Raw genomic sequence first — 14,876 nt, 5'->3', positions numbered from 1 at the left:
CAGCGGACTGGCCATGCCCCTTGTCCCTGTTCCAACCACGCTCCCGCATCCCGGCCGGCTCATCCCCTGCCCTGCAGGACAGGAGCTGGGGTCCCCGCGGGCCGGTCCCTCCTCCCAGAAGGGGCTGGTTTTGTGGCCGCTGGGCTGCTCGGTGCCGGCCGTGCTGCGGATTTCGCAAGGCTGCTGCAGCGTTGGGCTGGGGGAGGAATGCGAGCGGCTGCCCCGCAGCACCCAGCGCTGGGCTCCCTGGGGCCGCTCTCCCCAGGAGCAGAGAGCAGCTCTGGGCTGGTGGCACTTGCAGCCAGCCCTGCGGGCGCTTACACCTTCCCTGCACCAAGGTGGCTGCAGGGATAGCGAGGGGACCCGGCATTGCGGCCGCTCTGCAAGGAGGGGGCTCCGTATTGCGCTTGCTTCCCCTTTGCTGCTTCGAGACTTTCACTCCCCAAAAAGTCTTTTGTGTGCAGGAATAAAGCAGCTCTGTAGATGTTGGTAGTTCTCTTTTAAAATCCAATTGGAAGTTTTGTGGGTTTTGGCTGGCAGGTCCTTGCTGGTTCAGCTCTTTTTAGCTTCCAGATTGATTACACCTTGTGTCAATATGTGCTTAGCGCCTATTAGTGGATACATTTGTCTCTATCTCTCATTTCTCCCTTCTGATCTATAATTTCCCAGAATAAAAAATTAAAATAGAGGGGGAGGAGAGCACCACTTCAATCCAAAAAGAAACTGGAAAAGCATTTCTTATTTAGCTGAACTGCAGAAGTTTCGCTGCACTGAGCAAAAAAACGCAGGATTCTCCCCTCCCCTTGCTAACCCTCGTTCCCATGGACACATTCCCGTCGGACACCGGGGCACCAGGGAGACCTGCGCAGGGTGTTACGCTATTTGAAATGTGCTGGAGCCCCAGCCTGCAGGGGCAGGGTCCTTCCCTGGACCCCCCAGAGCAGCCCGTGTGTGACTGCTGCTCTCCGGGTCGGGATGTCCTGTCCTGCAGGAAGCACCTGCCACGTTGGCTGCTGGCAGGAGCAGCCAGAGCCCTGCGCTGACCCTCTTGGCTTTGGGGCTCTCCTCCCTTGCACCTTACCTGGGATTTGCCCATTTTCTTTTTCCCTGGTTGGACGTCAACAGTGGTCAGAAGTCCCAGTGCAGGAGCCATCTGGCCCATGGCCACCTTTGCAGGAGGCCAATGGCAAGATACAGGAGAGGCGGCAGCAGGAGCATGGGGCTGTGCAGCCTTCGCAGCCCTCAATTCCCATCCTCGAGTACCACCGTGGAGCCTTGGGGCAGTGGAGATCCTGGAGCGAGTCGGCCGAGACGGGCACAACGCGGGTGCTCTCGGTCGCGGTGCCTGCAGAGAGACAGGACCGGCGGGCAGGACCGCCACGCTGAGGCCCCAGGCATGGGGCATCGCCGCCCTGCTCCTCGGCTCCATGTCACCTCCTGCCTCATTTTCTGACAGGCATGAACCGTGGCAGTAAATGGTGTCCAATACCAGCCCTGCTTCTGGTGCATCATCATGGGAAGACGTGACTGCAATAGTCAGAAAGGGCCTTGCAGCAGCGTTTCCATGGCCTCATCAGGCAGCTACTACAAGGGCAGCAAACTGCCACCTCCAACACAACCCTTGGCCAGTTAGGCTCCTCTGTGCGAGACAGAAGTGACCTTTTTCTTTCCTGGAAACTGGTAAAAGTTTCCTCAGAAGCTGGTTTGGACAAGGGCAAGTGGGGAAATGACCTGGAATACAGGATGAGTTCATGAGCCTCCCCGAGCAGTTTTGGAGAGCTGCCAAATGACTCTGGCAGGAGAGTGCGATCTTCCAACTCCAAGTCAGCTCTTGAGGATCATCCATCACCCCCAGCACCTTGCTCAGGGCCAACCTCTGGTGCCTGCAGAGCAGGGAGCCCCAGGGCCCTTCCCAGCCATGGCAGGTAGTGTGGGACGTCACCCGTGAGCAGGCAGCACAGAGGCCTCTAGGTCTGAAAGAGGGGAAGCCCTTCCCAAAACGCACAGCCCACCAAGCCCGTCTCCTTCCCAGGGCCTGCCCACCAAACCTAGCAGAGAGTTTGGCAAAACACATGGATCGCTGGGAGCCAAGCTCCGTGCAGAGCTCCCCATTGCAGGGCATTCCAGCAGAGCGAGTGTTAACTTTGTGGAAAACTCTCAATTATCTGCCTGGAGCTGAGCAGTTTCGTAGCCCTCCTCTGCCTGCCCAGAGCTGCTGGGCACCATCACCTCATACTGCCAGTAACATGCCCGGGCAATCCAAGGCTGACTTTATTCCTACCAGCTTTATCCGTCAGTGACTCTTTCCTATATTTTTGAGACTTTCAGTGCTAGATAGAGAAGAACTTCTCCCATTTTTCTGCTCATCTCTTCCTTCTATCAGTGTAAAACCTTGGACATTTTACCTCCATCTCCCCATAAGAGCAGCCTGGGCACCCTTGAGCTCCCCAAGCACCCTGGATGCTGCAGGCCCCAGGAGACATTTTCAGGCCTGGATGGGATCCGGCCTCTCATGCTCATGCCAGGGGCAGCCCAGCAGAGAGGTGCCCCTCTCGCCACGAGACACTGCGGAGCCGCTTGCTCCTTTCATGGAGTTGTAACTAGTCAACCCAAGGGGTCATTGGGGAACCACAGAGCAAATCCCTCCTCTTCCAGCCGGGAAGCCCCAGCAGCCTCCCAGCTCATTTCCCCACTGGGCTATGTGTGCTGATCCCAGCCTGACTCCAGCTCCGGCACAGCCCACGTGCAGCCCCCAGCCCAGACCCCCAGCCTGCAGCTCTTCACCTTCATCCCAAGGCCAGAACGTCCCTGCGGATCCGAACGCTGTTCGGATCGCGAAGTCTCACCACGCAGCCGGCTCCCCAGCCCATTTGGGCCCTGCATGTCCGTATCTCACTTCATCCCACCCATGAGCAAAAAGTAAACGCCGCTTGGGGCTGGGAGAGAGGAGAAACGTTTCGGTCTCCTGTTTGTGCTCCCGTGTTACTCCCTCCAGCCGAGCGGCCGTGCCCGGAGCACCCCGTTCCCAAGCGGTGCCGGCGTCGGGGCCGCGGCGCGGAGCCCAGCAGCGGCGGGGTTAACCAGGGCCCGCGCGGCTGGACGGGCGTCAAGGTGGTTGCTCCATCCCTGCCCGCGCGCTGGGGGGGCCGCAGAGCGGCGCGGCGGACTCGGAGCACTGCCGTCCCGCCCGGCGGCCACCATGAGCCCATGGCAAGGTAAGGCAGGAGCGTCCCGCGTCCCTGGCACCGCGCGGGGCCCCCGGCCACTGGCCCCGCACAGCAGGGACGCAGCGGCAGAAGGTAAAACTCTCCCTGGACTTTGCAGACCAGCTGCTGTTAACCTCTTCCCCTCCGGGCTTCTTTTCTTGCCCACCTTTGCTACTGAAAAAACCCTTGAGGATCCGGTGCCTCCCCGGGCAAGTTGCTGCGTGGCCCCTCAGCGCGGAGTGTGAGCCTCCACCAAAGGCGGCTCCGGGAAGGGCCTTTGCACTGCTGGGTGGCTGGCGAGGCAGGGGCGGCCTCCACTCCTGGAAAGGTCCGGACCTTTTGGGGAGAAAGGAGGGAAAGGGGCATCAGCTGCTGGCACAGAGAGGCAGCTGCGAGAGGGACCTGGACCGACTTCCTGGCTGGCATGGGGGACCCCCAGTGCAGGGGACGCCCAGGACAGGGGCTACACAGGCTCCACGCACCAAAGGCTCAATAAAGATGGTCGGAGCCGCACTGGAGCCCAGCGCAATCCTGCTAACGCTGGTTGGGGCTTTCCAAAGGGCAGATGGAGACCCAAACACACGTGGTCCCACTTAGTGTGTGCAGAGTGGATGGGAGCACCCAAAACGCACGGGATCCAGAGCCGCCCCGGCAACTGGTGCTCCCAGAATGCCAGCTGGGACCCTGGGGAAGCTGGTTGCACAAAGAGGGCGGCCGCAGGGCAGCCGGGGGGTCCCATCCTGCCCCAGCCCCGCGTGCGCCGGCAGCGAAGGGCCGGGTGCGTCACTCCATGGCGGCAGGAGGGCACGGCCATGCTCGCACGGCCACGGAGCGACTTGGAGCTAACGCACAGCAGCCACAGCCCCGCGAGTTGTCGCAGTGACTTCAGTGGCATCTGCCATCGCTTGGCCCAAAGTGCTCGGGAGAAACCTCTATGGTGAAAATAAAGCGGAGCTGCCCGGAGCGCGGCTGCGCTTCCCGATCCCGCGGGCACCACCGAGTGGCCTGGGGCTCAGGGAGCAAAGGGAGGGGAATCATGCGACAGCAATGGAGAACTCAAGGGCGAGTGACAGGGAGAGGAAGGTTCTTCCGACCCCAGCTGTTCCTGATGGCCACATTGAGCTGCCCCTGCCGCTTCGCTCCACGGCCCCTGCTGCTGCTTTTCCCTGCTGCAGGAATCGCTTTCTCAAGGAGCAGGGCAGGGCTGGGCCATGCAACGTGCAGCACATGGCAGCTTGCGCGGCCTCAGCCTCACCTCACGGCTCCTCACTCGCCTCCATCAGCCCGAGCACTCACCTCCATTGGCAGAGGCGGATGAGGGGCCATGGTGGGAAGCTGCAGGACGGAGCAGAGGCGGCAATGCCGGCACGCGGGTACCAGTGCGGAGCAGGAGGCTGGACACCGCACCAGCCTGCTGGTCGTGGCGTAGGCCAGGCAGCTCCATGGTCACAGTCGGCCAGGGAGCAGAGATCACTCCAGCCAGGCAACTTTGCTAGGACACAAGAAGGTCAGGAGGACTCTCCTGGCCCAGGATCATCTCCTAGAGCAGCCATCAAGCAAGCAACACAGTCCCTCGCTATTGCCTCTTCATGCCACGCTTGGTCAGCTAATACTTCCTATTTCTTTGCCTCCCACAGCAGCCGTCACCCTCCTGCTCCCCTTGGCCCTGCTGCTGGCAACCGCGTCGCAGCCGCCGGAGGGAGAAGGCCCAAAGGAGCAGCCAGACGCGGAGCCCCTGCGATGCCCCGGCTCGTGCGCCTGCAGCTTTGACGACTACAGCGAGGAGCTCAACGTCTTCTGCAGCGCGCGCAACCTCACGCACCTTCCGGACGACGTCCCTACCAACGCCAAAGCCCTCTGGCTGGACAGCAACAATTTCACCTCACTGCCGGCTGCAGCATTCAGGAACCTCTCCAACCTGGACTTCCTTGACCTGCAGAGCAGCCAGGTGGCTGCTGTGGAGCAGGACGCCTTCCATGGGCTGCGGGGCCTCTACCACCTCCACCTGGAACGCAACCGGCTCAAGTATTTGGCGCCCCACACTTTCCTTCACACTCAAAACCTTGTGTCCCTTAGCCTCAATAACAACCTCTTCATCAAGCTGGAGGAAGGGCTGTTTGCTGGTCTCTCCAACCTGTGGTATCTGAACCTGGGCTGGAATTCCCTCGTGGTCTTGCCTGACAAGATTTTCCATGATTTACCCAACCTGAGGGAGTTGATTCTGGCTGGAAACAAGCTCCTCTACCTGCAGCACCAGCTCTTCTGCAGTCTTACCGAGCTGAAGGAGCTGGATCTGAGTGGGAACTCTCTCAAGGGAATCAAGATCAACATCTTTGTCAAGCTGCAGAAGCTACAGAAGCTGTACTTGAACCACAACCAGATCAGTGCCATCGCACCCCGCGCATTCATGGGCATGAAGTCACTCCGGTGGCTGGATCTCTCGCACAACCGTCTTGTCTCACTCTTTGAGGACACTTTTCTGGGTCTCCTGAGCCTGCATGTCTTACGCTTATCCACCAATTCCCTCACCAGCCTGAGACCTAGGACTTTCAAAGACCTCCAGTTCCTGGAGGAGCTGCAGCTGGGACACAACAGGATCAGAGGCCTGGCAGAAAGGACTTTTGACGGGCTGGGCCAGCTGGAGGTCCTCACTCTGAACAACAACCAGATACAAGACATCAGGGTTGGGGCCTTCCTGGGGCTGTACAACACCGCAGTGATGCACCTGTCTGCCAATTGCATCAAGGTGCTCCCTGACCATGTCTTTAAGGGTGTCTCTAAGTTGCACAGCCTTCACTTGGAGCACAGCTGCCTTGGCAGGATCAGAACAAACACGTTCTCCAGCCTCTCCAGCCTGCGGAGGCTCTTCTTACAGCACAACACCATTTCTGTGATCGAAGACCAAAGCTTCAGCGATCTGCATGAACTCTTGGAGCTGGATCTGAAGAACAACAGGCTGAGCCACCTCTCACCCAAGCTCTTTGTGGGACTAAGCAACCTGGAGTACCTCTTCCTCTCCTCCAACCATCTCCTGGAGATCTCACAGGACACTTTCAGCCCACTCCAGAGACTTTTCTGGCTCGATCTCTCAAACAACCAGCTGGAGACGCTGGACAACACTGTTATCTCCCCACTGTCAAACCTGCGGTACCTCAGCCTCAGGAACAACTCTCTGGAAACCTTCTCCGTCAGCTTTCTGTGCTCTTCATTCGCGCTGGAGCAGCTGTGGCTGGAGGGGAACAACTGGCACTGCAACTGCTCCCTGAAGGGCCTGCGGGACTTCTCTTTGCAGCACCCAGTCGTGGTCCCACGGTTCGTGCAGACCGTGGTGGAGGGGGACGATTCCCACATCCCCGTATACACTTACAACAACCTCACCTGCCTCAGCCCCCCAAACGTGACAGGCCTGGATCTCCGCGACACCAGTGAGGACAACTTTGCTCACTGCTGACAGGGCACCTCCGCTTTCCCGAGGACTTGCTGCTTCGCGGCGCGAGCACCGGCGCGCGCCTGGCCACGAGCTGGCGGCGTGTCCTGAACTGGCACCTGCCCCTCCTCAGCCCCTGGGACAGCAGCTCCCTGGCCCCTCGCTGCCGTCGTGGCCCCGCGCTGGGCTGACAGGGCAGCAGCGGCTCTTGTTTCCCTGCTGTCTTTAGCCATTCCTCTCCACACTGTGCTGAGAGCTGCGTATGGGCAACTTTAAACAGAAGCAGTGCAGGGGCTGGCACACAGTAACCCGGGGAGGCTGTGCTCCTTGGGCTACGTCTGCTTGAAGGGGAAGGCAGGGACGGGCAGACGGGCACCAGCTGCCCAAACGGGCTTTGCTAGCTTCTAGCTGAAATATCCGAGTTACTTAAACACCAGCCCCCAGCCTGCCTGCCCACCCCGCTCAGGAAGCCTGAGCACCTCTGAGCTGCTTCTGGAAGCCACGCAGGGGTGAGGGAAAGGCATCTCCCCTCGGGGCAGAGCCCTCGCCATGGCCAGGGCATCTCTGAGGCCCGGCACAACCACCTCGAGGGCAGAGAGGGAGCTTGGCCCCAGCACCCGCTTATTAGAATTACAAGGAAATGAAGCATCTGCCTGCCAGGAGCCAAGTGAGCAAATGCCAAGTGCTGGGCAGCTTCCTTCGAGCCTTTCCCAACACCCTCACGTCACTGGGTGCGGGGAAGAGCTGCAGGCTGTCCCCCTTCGGCCCAGGCACCGCGCTGCTCTCATGTGGTGCTGGCAAACAGCAGCCTGTGCCACGAGCAGGACCCGGGGCACAAAGCCAGGAGCGGAGCCAAGAGCCTGACACCCATCACACACCGGCCGGGAGCCCAAGGCCAAGACTATGCTCAGAGCTCAGGTTCTCCTCTGCCCAGGGTGCTCTTTGGCAGGTTTGAAGGGAATCCTAGAAAGCCACGAGCTCTCCTCCAGGTTTTGGGACTTGCTTTAATCCTTCCTTGCAATAGCAGATGTAGGCAGGTTACAGAAAGCCGTGCATGTCACTTACCTGATAAATCGTAGCAGGCAAATAAACCTTTGGAGCTATCGCAACCCACCTTGTAAGTATGTTTTTCCGAAAGCCTCTGCCGCACCCAGCTGGGATGTCTTATCAGAGCCCCTGCCCCGCACAGCGCAGAGCCGAGGAGCGAGGCCGCCGCCAGCTACCCGGCGTCACGGCACCCGGCTGCCCCGCGGCAGCGCAGGGGACGTCTGTAGGGCGAGAGGGCCTGGGTGTCTCGCCCCAGAGCGCAGCTCTGGCTCCCCAGACCTTTGCGACACCCTAACTAGTCCCCACGATGCCCAAGAGAAGGGCTGGACCGTCTCACTCAAGAACAGGAGGAATTTGCAGGAACTGCTCTGTGAGATTATCAGCTGTGAAGGAAAGGCCCAGACTGGCCTCAGAGGGCTCAGTGTCATTTAGAGCACACACATGCAGGCAGGAAGGGCCAGCAACCACTGCCCAGCGACCCCAGTGATGCCACTTCAGACTCTTGGACTCTGGTTACACCCTGCCCCACTGGGAGCAATTACAGAGCAGGATTTGCAACGCGTGGCTCGTCCCGCATTGCGACAACAGCCGTCACTGCTGCCAGCCGCCCTCATTTCCGACTTGTCTCCACTCATGCAAAGAGCAGCTTCCAGCTCAGGCCACACATCTGTCTCCTGGGGTCCCCCTTCAAACTGCATGTGCCGCTGGTTTGAGAGCGCCATTCCAGGACCCAAACCACCACACAGGTTTTCTTATGGAGAATCACAGAGCCAACATAGCTGGTAACGCATGCGCTGAGCAGCAGGGAGGGCACGAGGGACCTAGTGCAGGCCCAGGGCTTGGGCTCGCTCCTGGAGACTGCAATAGGTACCCAGAAATCCTGCACAAATTAACAGCCAGGTCAGACTCCAACCCCACTGCCTGACTTTCCACATGAGAGACAAGTGACCAAAGGTCAGACAAAATTTCCAGGAAAGAAAGTTGTGAGTGAGGAAACCTGGGCAGACACAAGTTTTAACTATGCATACAGAATAGATAGATGCTTTGACTGCTTTGTAGCTGTTCTTAAATAGAATCCACCTGGCAGTGAAAATTTGAGACTTCTGCCTCCACCCAGTCAGTCAGCACTGCAGGGATGAGTCCTCAGCACCGATCAGAGCACGGAGAGGATGTGGCCAGGGACAAGCACAGTCCGTAAGAGGCAGACACCACTTCCATTAGGTTCCCTGCACTGAAGAGAAGCTCAAGTTAACAGCAGCTCCCAGGGGAAGGAGGCCAAAGGTGCATGCTCAGACCCATGAGCCAGGAAACTGCCTGGGGAGCTGAAGGAGCCCCGTGTGCATCAGGTGCAGCAAAGGATACTGCAATGAAGTGCCACGGCTGGATCGTAAAAGCTGGCATGAAATGTGGAAAGCTTTAGCTGCACCCCAGCTAGCAAGGGCATGGGGGAAGAAGGAAAAGCATAAAGTATTCAGAGATAAATGAGGTGCTCTTAACACCAAGAGTCACAGCTACAGAGCACTAAAGCAATGGAAAAACATGAACAATGCACTGATTTTAAGAAAAGTGTTTACTGTCTGGAACCTTTAAAAATATTCCTGAGTCATGACAAGCCCCAGCAGACCAAGAAATAGCATTTTTCAGACAGGCAGGATGCAAACATCAAATGGATAGATCACCCAAAGACATTTCTTCATACAAAGCACATGCCAATTCCTCAGAGGCATATTCTGTACCAACAGTGTCGGAGTTGAGAGTGAGGTGCTTTGACGTAGATGCAGATCAGAGCATCTGGCATGAACTCAACAGCCACTGAACCGCAGGTACCACATAATGTGTCACGCAGCAGAAGCAACAGAAGAGAAGGCAGCTGCACGTGCAGGCGAGACACAGGCACTAGTTGCATCTTTTGGGTTTCGTGAGGGAGCAACTGTGCCAGTCAGTGGTAAGAGCCACTGTAGCTGCTAGTTACATTCACTGTCAAGAACACTGTAGTATACGGGACGCTGTGGAAACAACGTGGAGCTCCACAAGTACCTGTGCAAGGGAGCGACCCGCAGAGGGAAGCACGGGGTGTAGGAGGCTAGGAATGACTGCAGCAGGCAGGCAGGCAGCACCTGCCTGTTCAGAAGGCAACAACGAGGCTGCAGATGTGCGTCCCTTCCGTGAACAGATGCGCCCATCAGGAGCTCTTCAAATCCAGGGCGAAGTGGAGCAGCACTTCCCTTTTCAAATCTCCAGAAGTGGCACCAGTGATGCTGCCTCCCTCCCTGCCTGCTGTAACAGTGTCAGAGGGAAAAGGCTTTTGCACCCCCCTTTCCACCAGCCTGGGCTGCTGCTGGGGTTGCTAGGAGGGATCTCAGCCAGCAAGAGTCCAACTCAAAACCCCTGTCAGGAGCTTCGCGGGGATGTCCCATCCAAGATCTGCTGGGCAATGTGGGCCAGGGCAGGGAAGGCAGAGCTCTTGGGAAACTCTTGGATGAAGTCTCTGCCATCCTCCAAGCTCTGGCTGAGCTGTGGATCCAGGGGCACAGAGCCTGTAGGAGAGGGGAGGGAAGGGGAGAGTGACTGTCAGCAATGAAGAAATATCCCTGACAGACTCATCTCCTAGGACAGCAGTAGGAAGGAGGGAATCCATCCTCTTCAAAACCCTTGGCAGCTGCATTTCACCTGCAGTGCTTCTCCCTGGCTCTAGGGCAAGGCCACACAACTTTGTACTTGTACAGTACTTTGTGACAGATGCCCTCCCACCCCAATTCCACCCCTGTCCAGAGGGCAGGGTTCAACCCCCAAACTGCGTTTCTTAGGAAGGCTCCATGATGTTTCAGAATGGCCATTCGACTATGGGCTTGATTACTCTGTCACCACAACATCCATAGCCACAGCGCCCTGCCGGGTATCGCTGCCTCTGCTCCAGGCAGGCCAGATGCCCCTGTGAGCATTTTGGATGCAGAGAGGAGAAGCAATAACCACGTTGCCTCTGCCTAGGCTCCAAGGGCTCCTAGGGACCAGCGTCAGCCTCTCTCCCCGCTGCATTGTGTCTATTGTGTCTCTCCACTCCAGCACTCCCCCACTGTCCCCACGCTGCACAGACATCACCTCTAAACAAGGAGGGCTCAAGAGGCCACTCACCGAGGAAAGGGACTCCGGCGTGCTTTGCCAGCTCCTCGCCTCCCCCTTTGGAAAAGATGTTTGTGCACTCCTGAAGGAGGAAGAGAAACAGCAGTTAGTCATAAACATTAATGAGCAACAGGACAGGCACTGCTTGGGTGTGAGCAAGGGAACCCTCCTCCACCTTCCAGCCTCAGAGCAAATGGCCTCATCCCTGCCCACCTGCAGCTCTCTTCAGGAAAGCAGAGCCCGCAGGTCCTTCCGAACCTCACGTACCGCGACCAGGACACCCTGCTCCCAGACACAGAGCATCGCCCCTCATGGCATCAGTGACTTCCAGACAGAGGTGTTTGGTCACACAGTAACAGCATCACGAGTAAGGGCCCACGACAGCCCAGCAGCATCAAGAAACTCACCGAGCAGTGCGGGCAGACGAAACCACTCATGTTCTCTATGATGCCGAGAACTCGCAAGCCCGTCTTCTTACAGAAGGTCAGTTCTCGCCTCACGTCCCCCACAGACACTGCCTGGAGGGGAGAGCAGGTGAGGGTTAGTGGTGTCTGCCTCCCTGGCCAGCCTGCAGCTCTGGAGCAGGCACAAACACACACAGAGGCAGTTTGCAGTATCCACGGAGAAGGGGGCTTAGAAGATGCTTTCCCTTGTGCTGGCCACAGCTTGTGCTAAGAGTCCTTGGTGCACTCCACGAGAGCAGAGCACAGGGGACAGTGCTGCATGGGCTGAAGGTGTTAAGCAGCAGCTGCATCAAGACCTGTGACAAATGTGCTCAGCTTTCCAGCAGGCCCCACGCTTGGGCAGCCCCTGGCTCAGGGAGCTTGTGTGTAAACAGAGGCAAATACCAGACAACTTGGATTTAAGAGCAGGCTTGACTCACAACTGACTGACAAACGTCCTAAGGGACACACTGTGGCTGCCTCGGGAGGTAAAGCAAAGAACCAGCCATGGAGGCAAGTGAAAACACCCGCCCTTGGGTGCATATTCCCCCAGGAAGGAGCGTGCAGAACGGGCAGGCTGCCCTACCTGAGGCGTCGTGACCAGGATTGCTCCTAGGGGCTTGTGCGGCCGCAAAGCCTCCACTGTGGAGATGTGCTCATCGGAGGTGCCCGGAGGAGTGTCCACAATGAGGAAGTCCAGTTCCCCCCAGGCCACATCAGAGACAAACTGTTTTATCAAAGCTGCAGAAATGAAAGGGGTAGAAAAAAAGAAATCTCAGGTGTTAGCAAGTGTCCTGGAAGCCATGTGGTTAAGAGGCACCTCGGGGGACAGGGAGGGAGAGAGCAAGGTGACCTGTGAGCACAGCACATGCAGCACAGCCTGGACCACCCAAACCCATGCAGGGGACAGCCCTGCAGTGCAAGAGCCTCATCTTCCCTCAAGTCACCTGGAGCCCTCTCCTCTCCAAGGCTAGTCAGACTCCCAAGTCCCTGGCTACACACGGGCACGTGACAGCAGGACACTCATGTATGCCAGTGGGACAGCCCCGGCCCTCACCAGCAAGATGACAAGGACTTAGCACACGGGAGACACGTTCATTGTGGACAAGGTCCCAGCAGACAGAGGCTCCCCCCAGGCCACCTGCATGGGCTGCCTCTGAGCCCTCCTGTCCCAGGAGAGGGGTTTCCAGACTGCAGCCCGCCTTGGAGCACAGGCTGCCAAGGGACACGATGGCAGACAGAGCCCCGGGCAGAGCAAGCGTTAGCTCCAGGAAGCTTTGCAGAAGGCGCCTAGTGCGGGAAGGCTGGTACCATCAATAAATCTGTACCGTTTTTCTTGGGTCCTCTCCACACCACAGCATCGTCTGGCTTTTCCAGCAGGAAGCCGATGGACATGAGCGAGATGCTCTTGTCTTGGTGGGCGAAGACGGGCACCCAGCCGCTGTCGCACTGGTGCACGGCGCTGTCCTGCACCCGGAACATGCGGGGAATGCTGGGCCCGCACAGGTCCACGTCCAGGATCCCCACCTGCAGACAACACGCAGAGCCCCTCGGTGGGGCGCGAGGGCCCCACAGCCCCAGGGGCCCCCGCCCCGCGCGCGGGGAGCCGCACGGGCACCACGGCAGCTCCCGGCACCTGCACAGGACCCTGAGGGGCCAAAGTGCCAGTTCTCGCAGGTCTCCTTTGACCAGTGTCCTCTAAATCCTCTTCTTCCCAAGGAACAACTTCGTGGCAGTTATAGGCACTTTAGGGAAATCTCTCCTCTGGAGACCTATAGGAGTCTAAGCAGCGGCTGCTCCACAGAGCCTTTAAACAACTCTCAGTCTGTCTCGTGCCCACGCAGCTCCCGCTGCCCCACGGCACCGCCACGTGCCAGCTCGCCCACCAAGGGCTGCACTCTACACTGCACAGCAGCGAGTCACTGCTGAGCGCCTTCATGGTGCAAATGACGAGTGTAGCTTTTTGGAGGACCAGTTTAGCCTCCTGGACAAAGGGGAAGTGAAGTGCACAGGCACCTAGAGCCTGGACGTGCAGGACCAAACAGGCACAGGTGCCAAACGCACTCAACTTTCTGACACAGACCCGTTCCACTCTCAGCAGCTGCCTCTGTCACGGCGGCTCCTTGGGCAGGACGGACACAGCTGCTTGGAAGGGAGGTCACGGGGGCTTCGCACACCCGCGCCATTGCTCACCCTCTTGCCCGCGAGCCGCAGGGCCAGGGCCAGCTCGGTGGCCACGGTGCTCTTCCCCACGCCGCCCTTTCCCGAGAGCACCAGCAGGACGTGCTGCACCCCGGCCAGGTTGCTTCTCTCTGCGGGATAAGAGCAGTAACGGGGCATCAGAGACAGGGGAGCCGCGTGAGAGGCGGGGGAACACGGCCGGGGACGGGGCGCTGCAGCGGGAGGGCAGCGCGGGGGCCGGCGCGGGGCAGGCGCCGCCCACGGGCCCGGGCGGGAGCCGCGTTCCCGGGAGCGCCGTCAGCGCGGCCCGCCCGGCACACGGCGCCGCGACATGGAGCCCGCGCGCACCGCGGCCGACCTCATCCGCACCTGCACGGCCGGTAACGGGGCAGGGCGGGCAGCGCGGGGCCGCGCCGCGAGCGGCGCCGGAGCGCGGGATCTCACCGTCCCCTCCCGGCACTGCATCCGCCGGGAGCCCCGGCACCTGAAGCCCCCTCCGCCGGGAGCCGGGCCCCGCCGCGGGCCCCTAGGGCCTCCCCCCACCCCGCCATGGGTCGGGTCGGGTCCGGTCCGGTCCGGTCCGGTCCGGTCCGGTCCGGGTCCCCGCGCCCCCTGCCCCCGGCGCTCACCGCCAGCCGCCTCCTCCATGCTGCCACCCCACTCGCTTCCGCCTTCCGGCGGCGGGAGCCCCGCCCCTCCCGCAGCGTGGCAGGCGCCTCCGCCAATCGCGAGCCACGCCCCGCCCCCCAGCTGATCGCAGCCACTCTAGGCCCCTGGCTCACCCCAAGGCCCCACCTCCTCCCCCTCGATGGGCGTCGCCACCAGCCAATGGGCTGCGCGTCTTGCGCCGCCGCTCGTGGCGGCGGTCAGCGGTCCCCGGCAGCCATTGGCGCGCGCCCTCCCGATGGACGCGCCGCGCAGCCAGTGGCGGGGAGCGCCGGGCGCGGGGAGCCCTGAACGGCGGGGCGCTCCGCCAATCGCGAGCGCGCGGCGGCGGGGCCCGGCGGCGCCGCAGCCAATGGGTGGGCAAGGGGCGGTGTCGAGCGTGGATTGTTTATGTCCCGCGAGGGGAAAGTAGGTCAGAGCGCGGGCCGGGCCGGGCCGGGGGCAGCGGGGCCGGAGGGCGGGAGCCGGGCCGGGCTTTGCTCCTCCCTGGCGGGCGCCGCGCCGGGACGGCTCGCGGGGAGGCGGGAGCGGCGCCACGGCCTTCCCGGAGGTACCGGCGGCTCGGACCGGAGGCGGGCGGGAAGGAGGGAAGGAAGGAAGGAAGGGGCCGAGCGTCGCCCGCCGGGCCGCGCCGCCGCCTCGGGCAGGCCGCGGAGGGGCGAGTCCCTTAGGGGCGGCCGTGGGTGCGGAGCAGCCCGAGCTCGCGGCGTGTCCCCACGCGAGCAAGGGAGGCCCGCGCGGGCGGGGGGCGCAGGGCGGCAGCTCCGAGCGGGAGGCCCGCGTGTC

The 14,876-nt window shown here is 60.4% G+C and overlaps 2 protein-coding genes across 2 annotated transcripts; one reads left to right on the top strand and one right to left on the bottom strand.

Annotated features, from left to right (window-relative positions):
* Positions 1-3,171: 3,171 nt before the first annotated feature.
* On the top strand, positions 3,172-6,711 carry IGFALS (insulin like growth factor binding protein acid labile subunit). The gene is made up of 2 exons (XM_088523247.1): positions 3,172-3,215; positions 4,844-6,711. Exons 1-2 carry the CDS (start codon positions 3,200-3,202, stop codon positions 6,655-6,657), a joined length of 1,830 nt encoding a protein of 609 aa, XP_088379373.1. The 5' UTR covers positions 3,172-3,199; the 3' UTR covers positions 6,658-6,711.
* A 3,320-nt stretch (positions 6,712-10,031) lies between these two features.
* On the bottom strand, positions 10,032-14,095 carry NUBP2 (NUBP iron-sulfur cluster assembly factor 2, cytosolic). The gene is made up of 7 exons (XM_088523070.1): positions 14,054-14,095; positions 13,437-13,555; positions 12,572-12,770; positions 11,830-11,984; positions 11,208-11,318; positions 10,813-10,882; positions 10,032-10,217 (listed from the first exon to the last, which is right to left on the bottom strand). Exons 1-7 carry the CDS (start codon positions 14,070-14,072, stop codon positions 10,072-10,074), a joined length of 819 nt encoding a protein of 272 aa, XP_088379196.1. The 5' UTR covers positions 14,073-14,095; the 3' UTR covers positions 10,032-10,071.
* Between the last annotated feature and the right edge of the window lie 781 nt (positions 14,096-14,876).

This window comes from Tinamus guttatus, unplaced genomic scaffold (genome assembly GCF_059628265.1).
Source record: "Tinamus guttatus ecotype Peru unplaced genomic scaffold, ASM5962826v1 Tinamus_guttatus_pri_ptg000172l, whole genome shotgun sequence".
NCBI classification, from domain to species: domain Eukaryota; kingdom Metazoa; phylum Chordata; class Aves; order Tinamiformes; family Tinamidae; genus Tinamus; species Tinamus guttatus.
The sequence above is the reverse complement of the archived record's forward strand: the minus strand, read 5'-3'. Positions and strand labels throughout refer to the sequence as shown.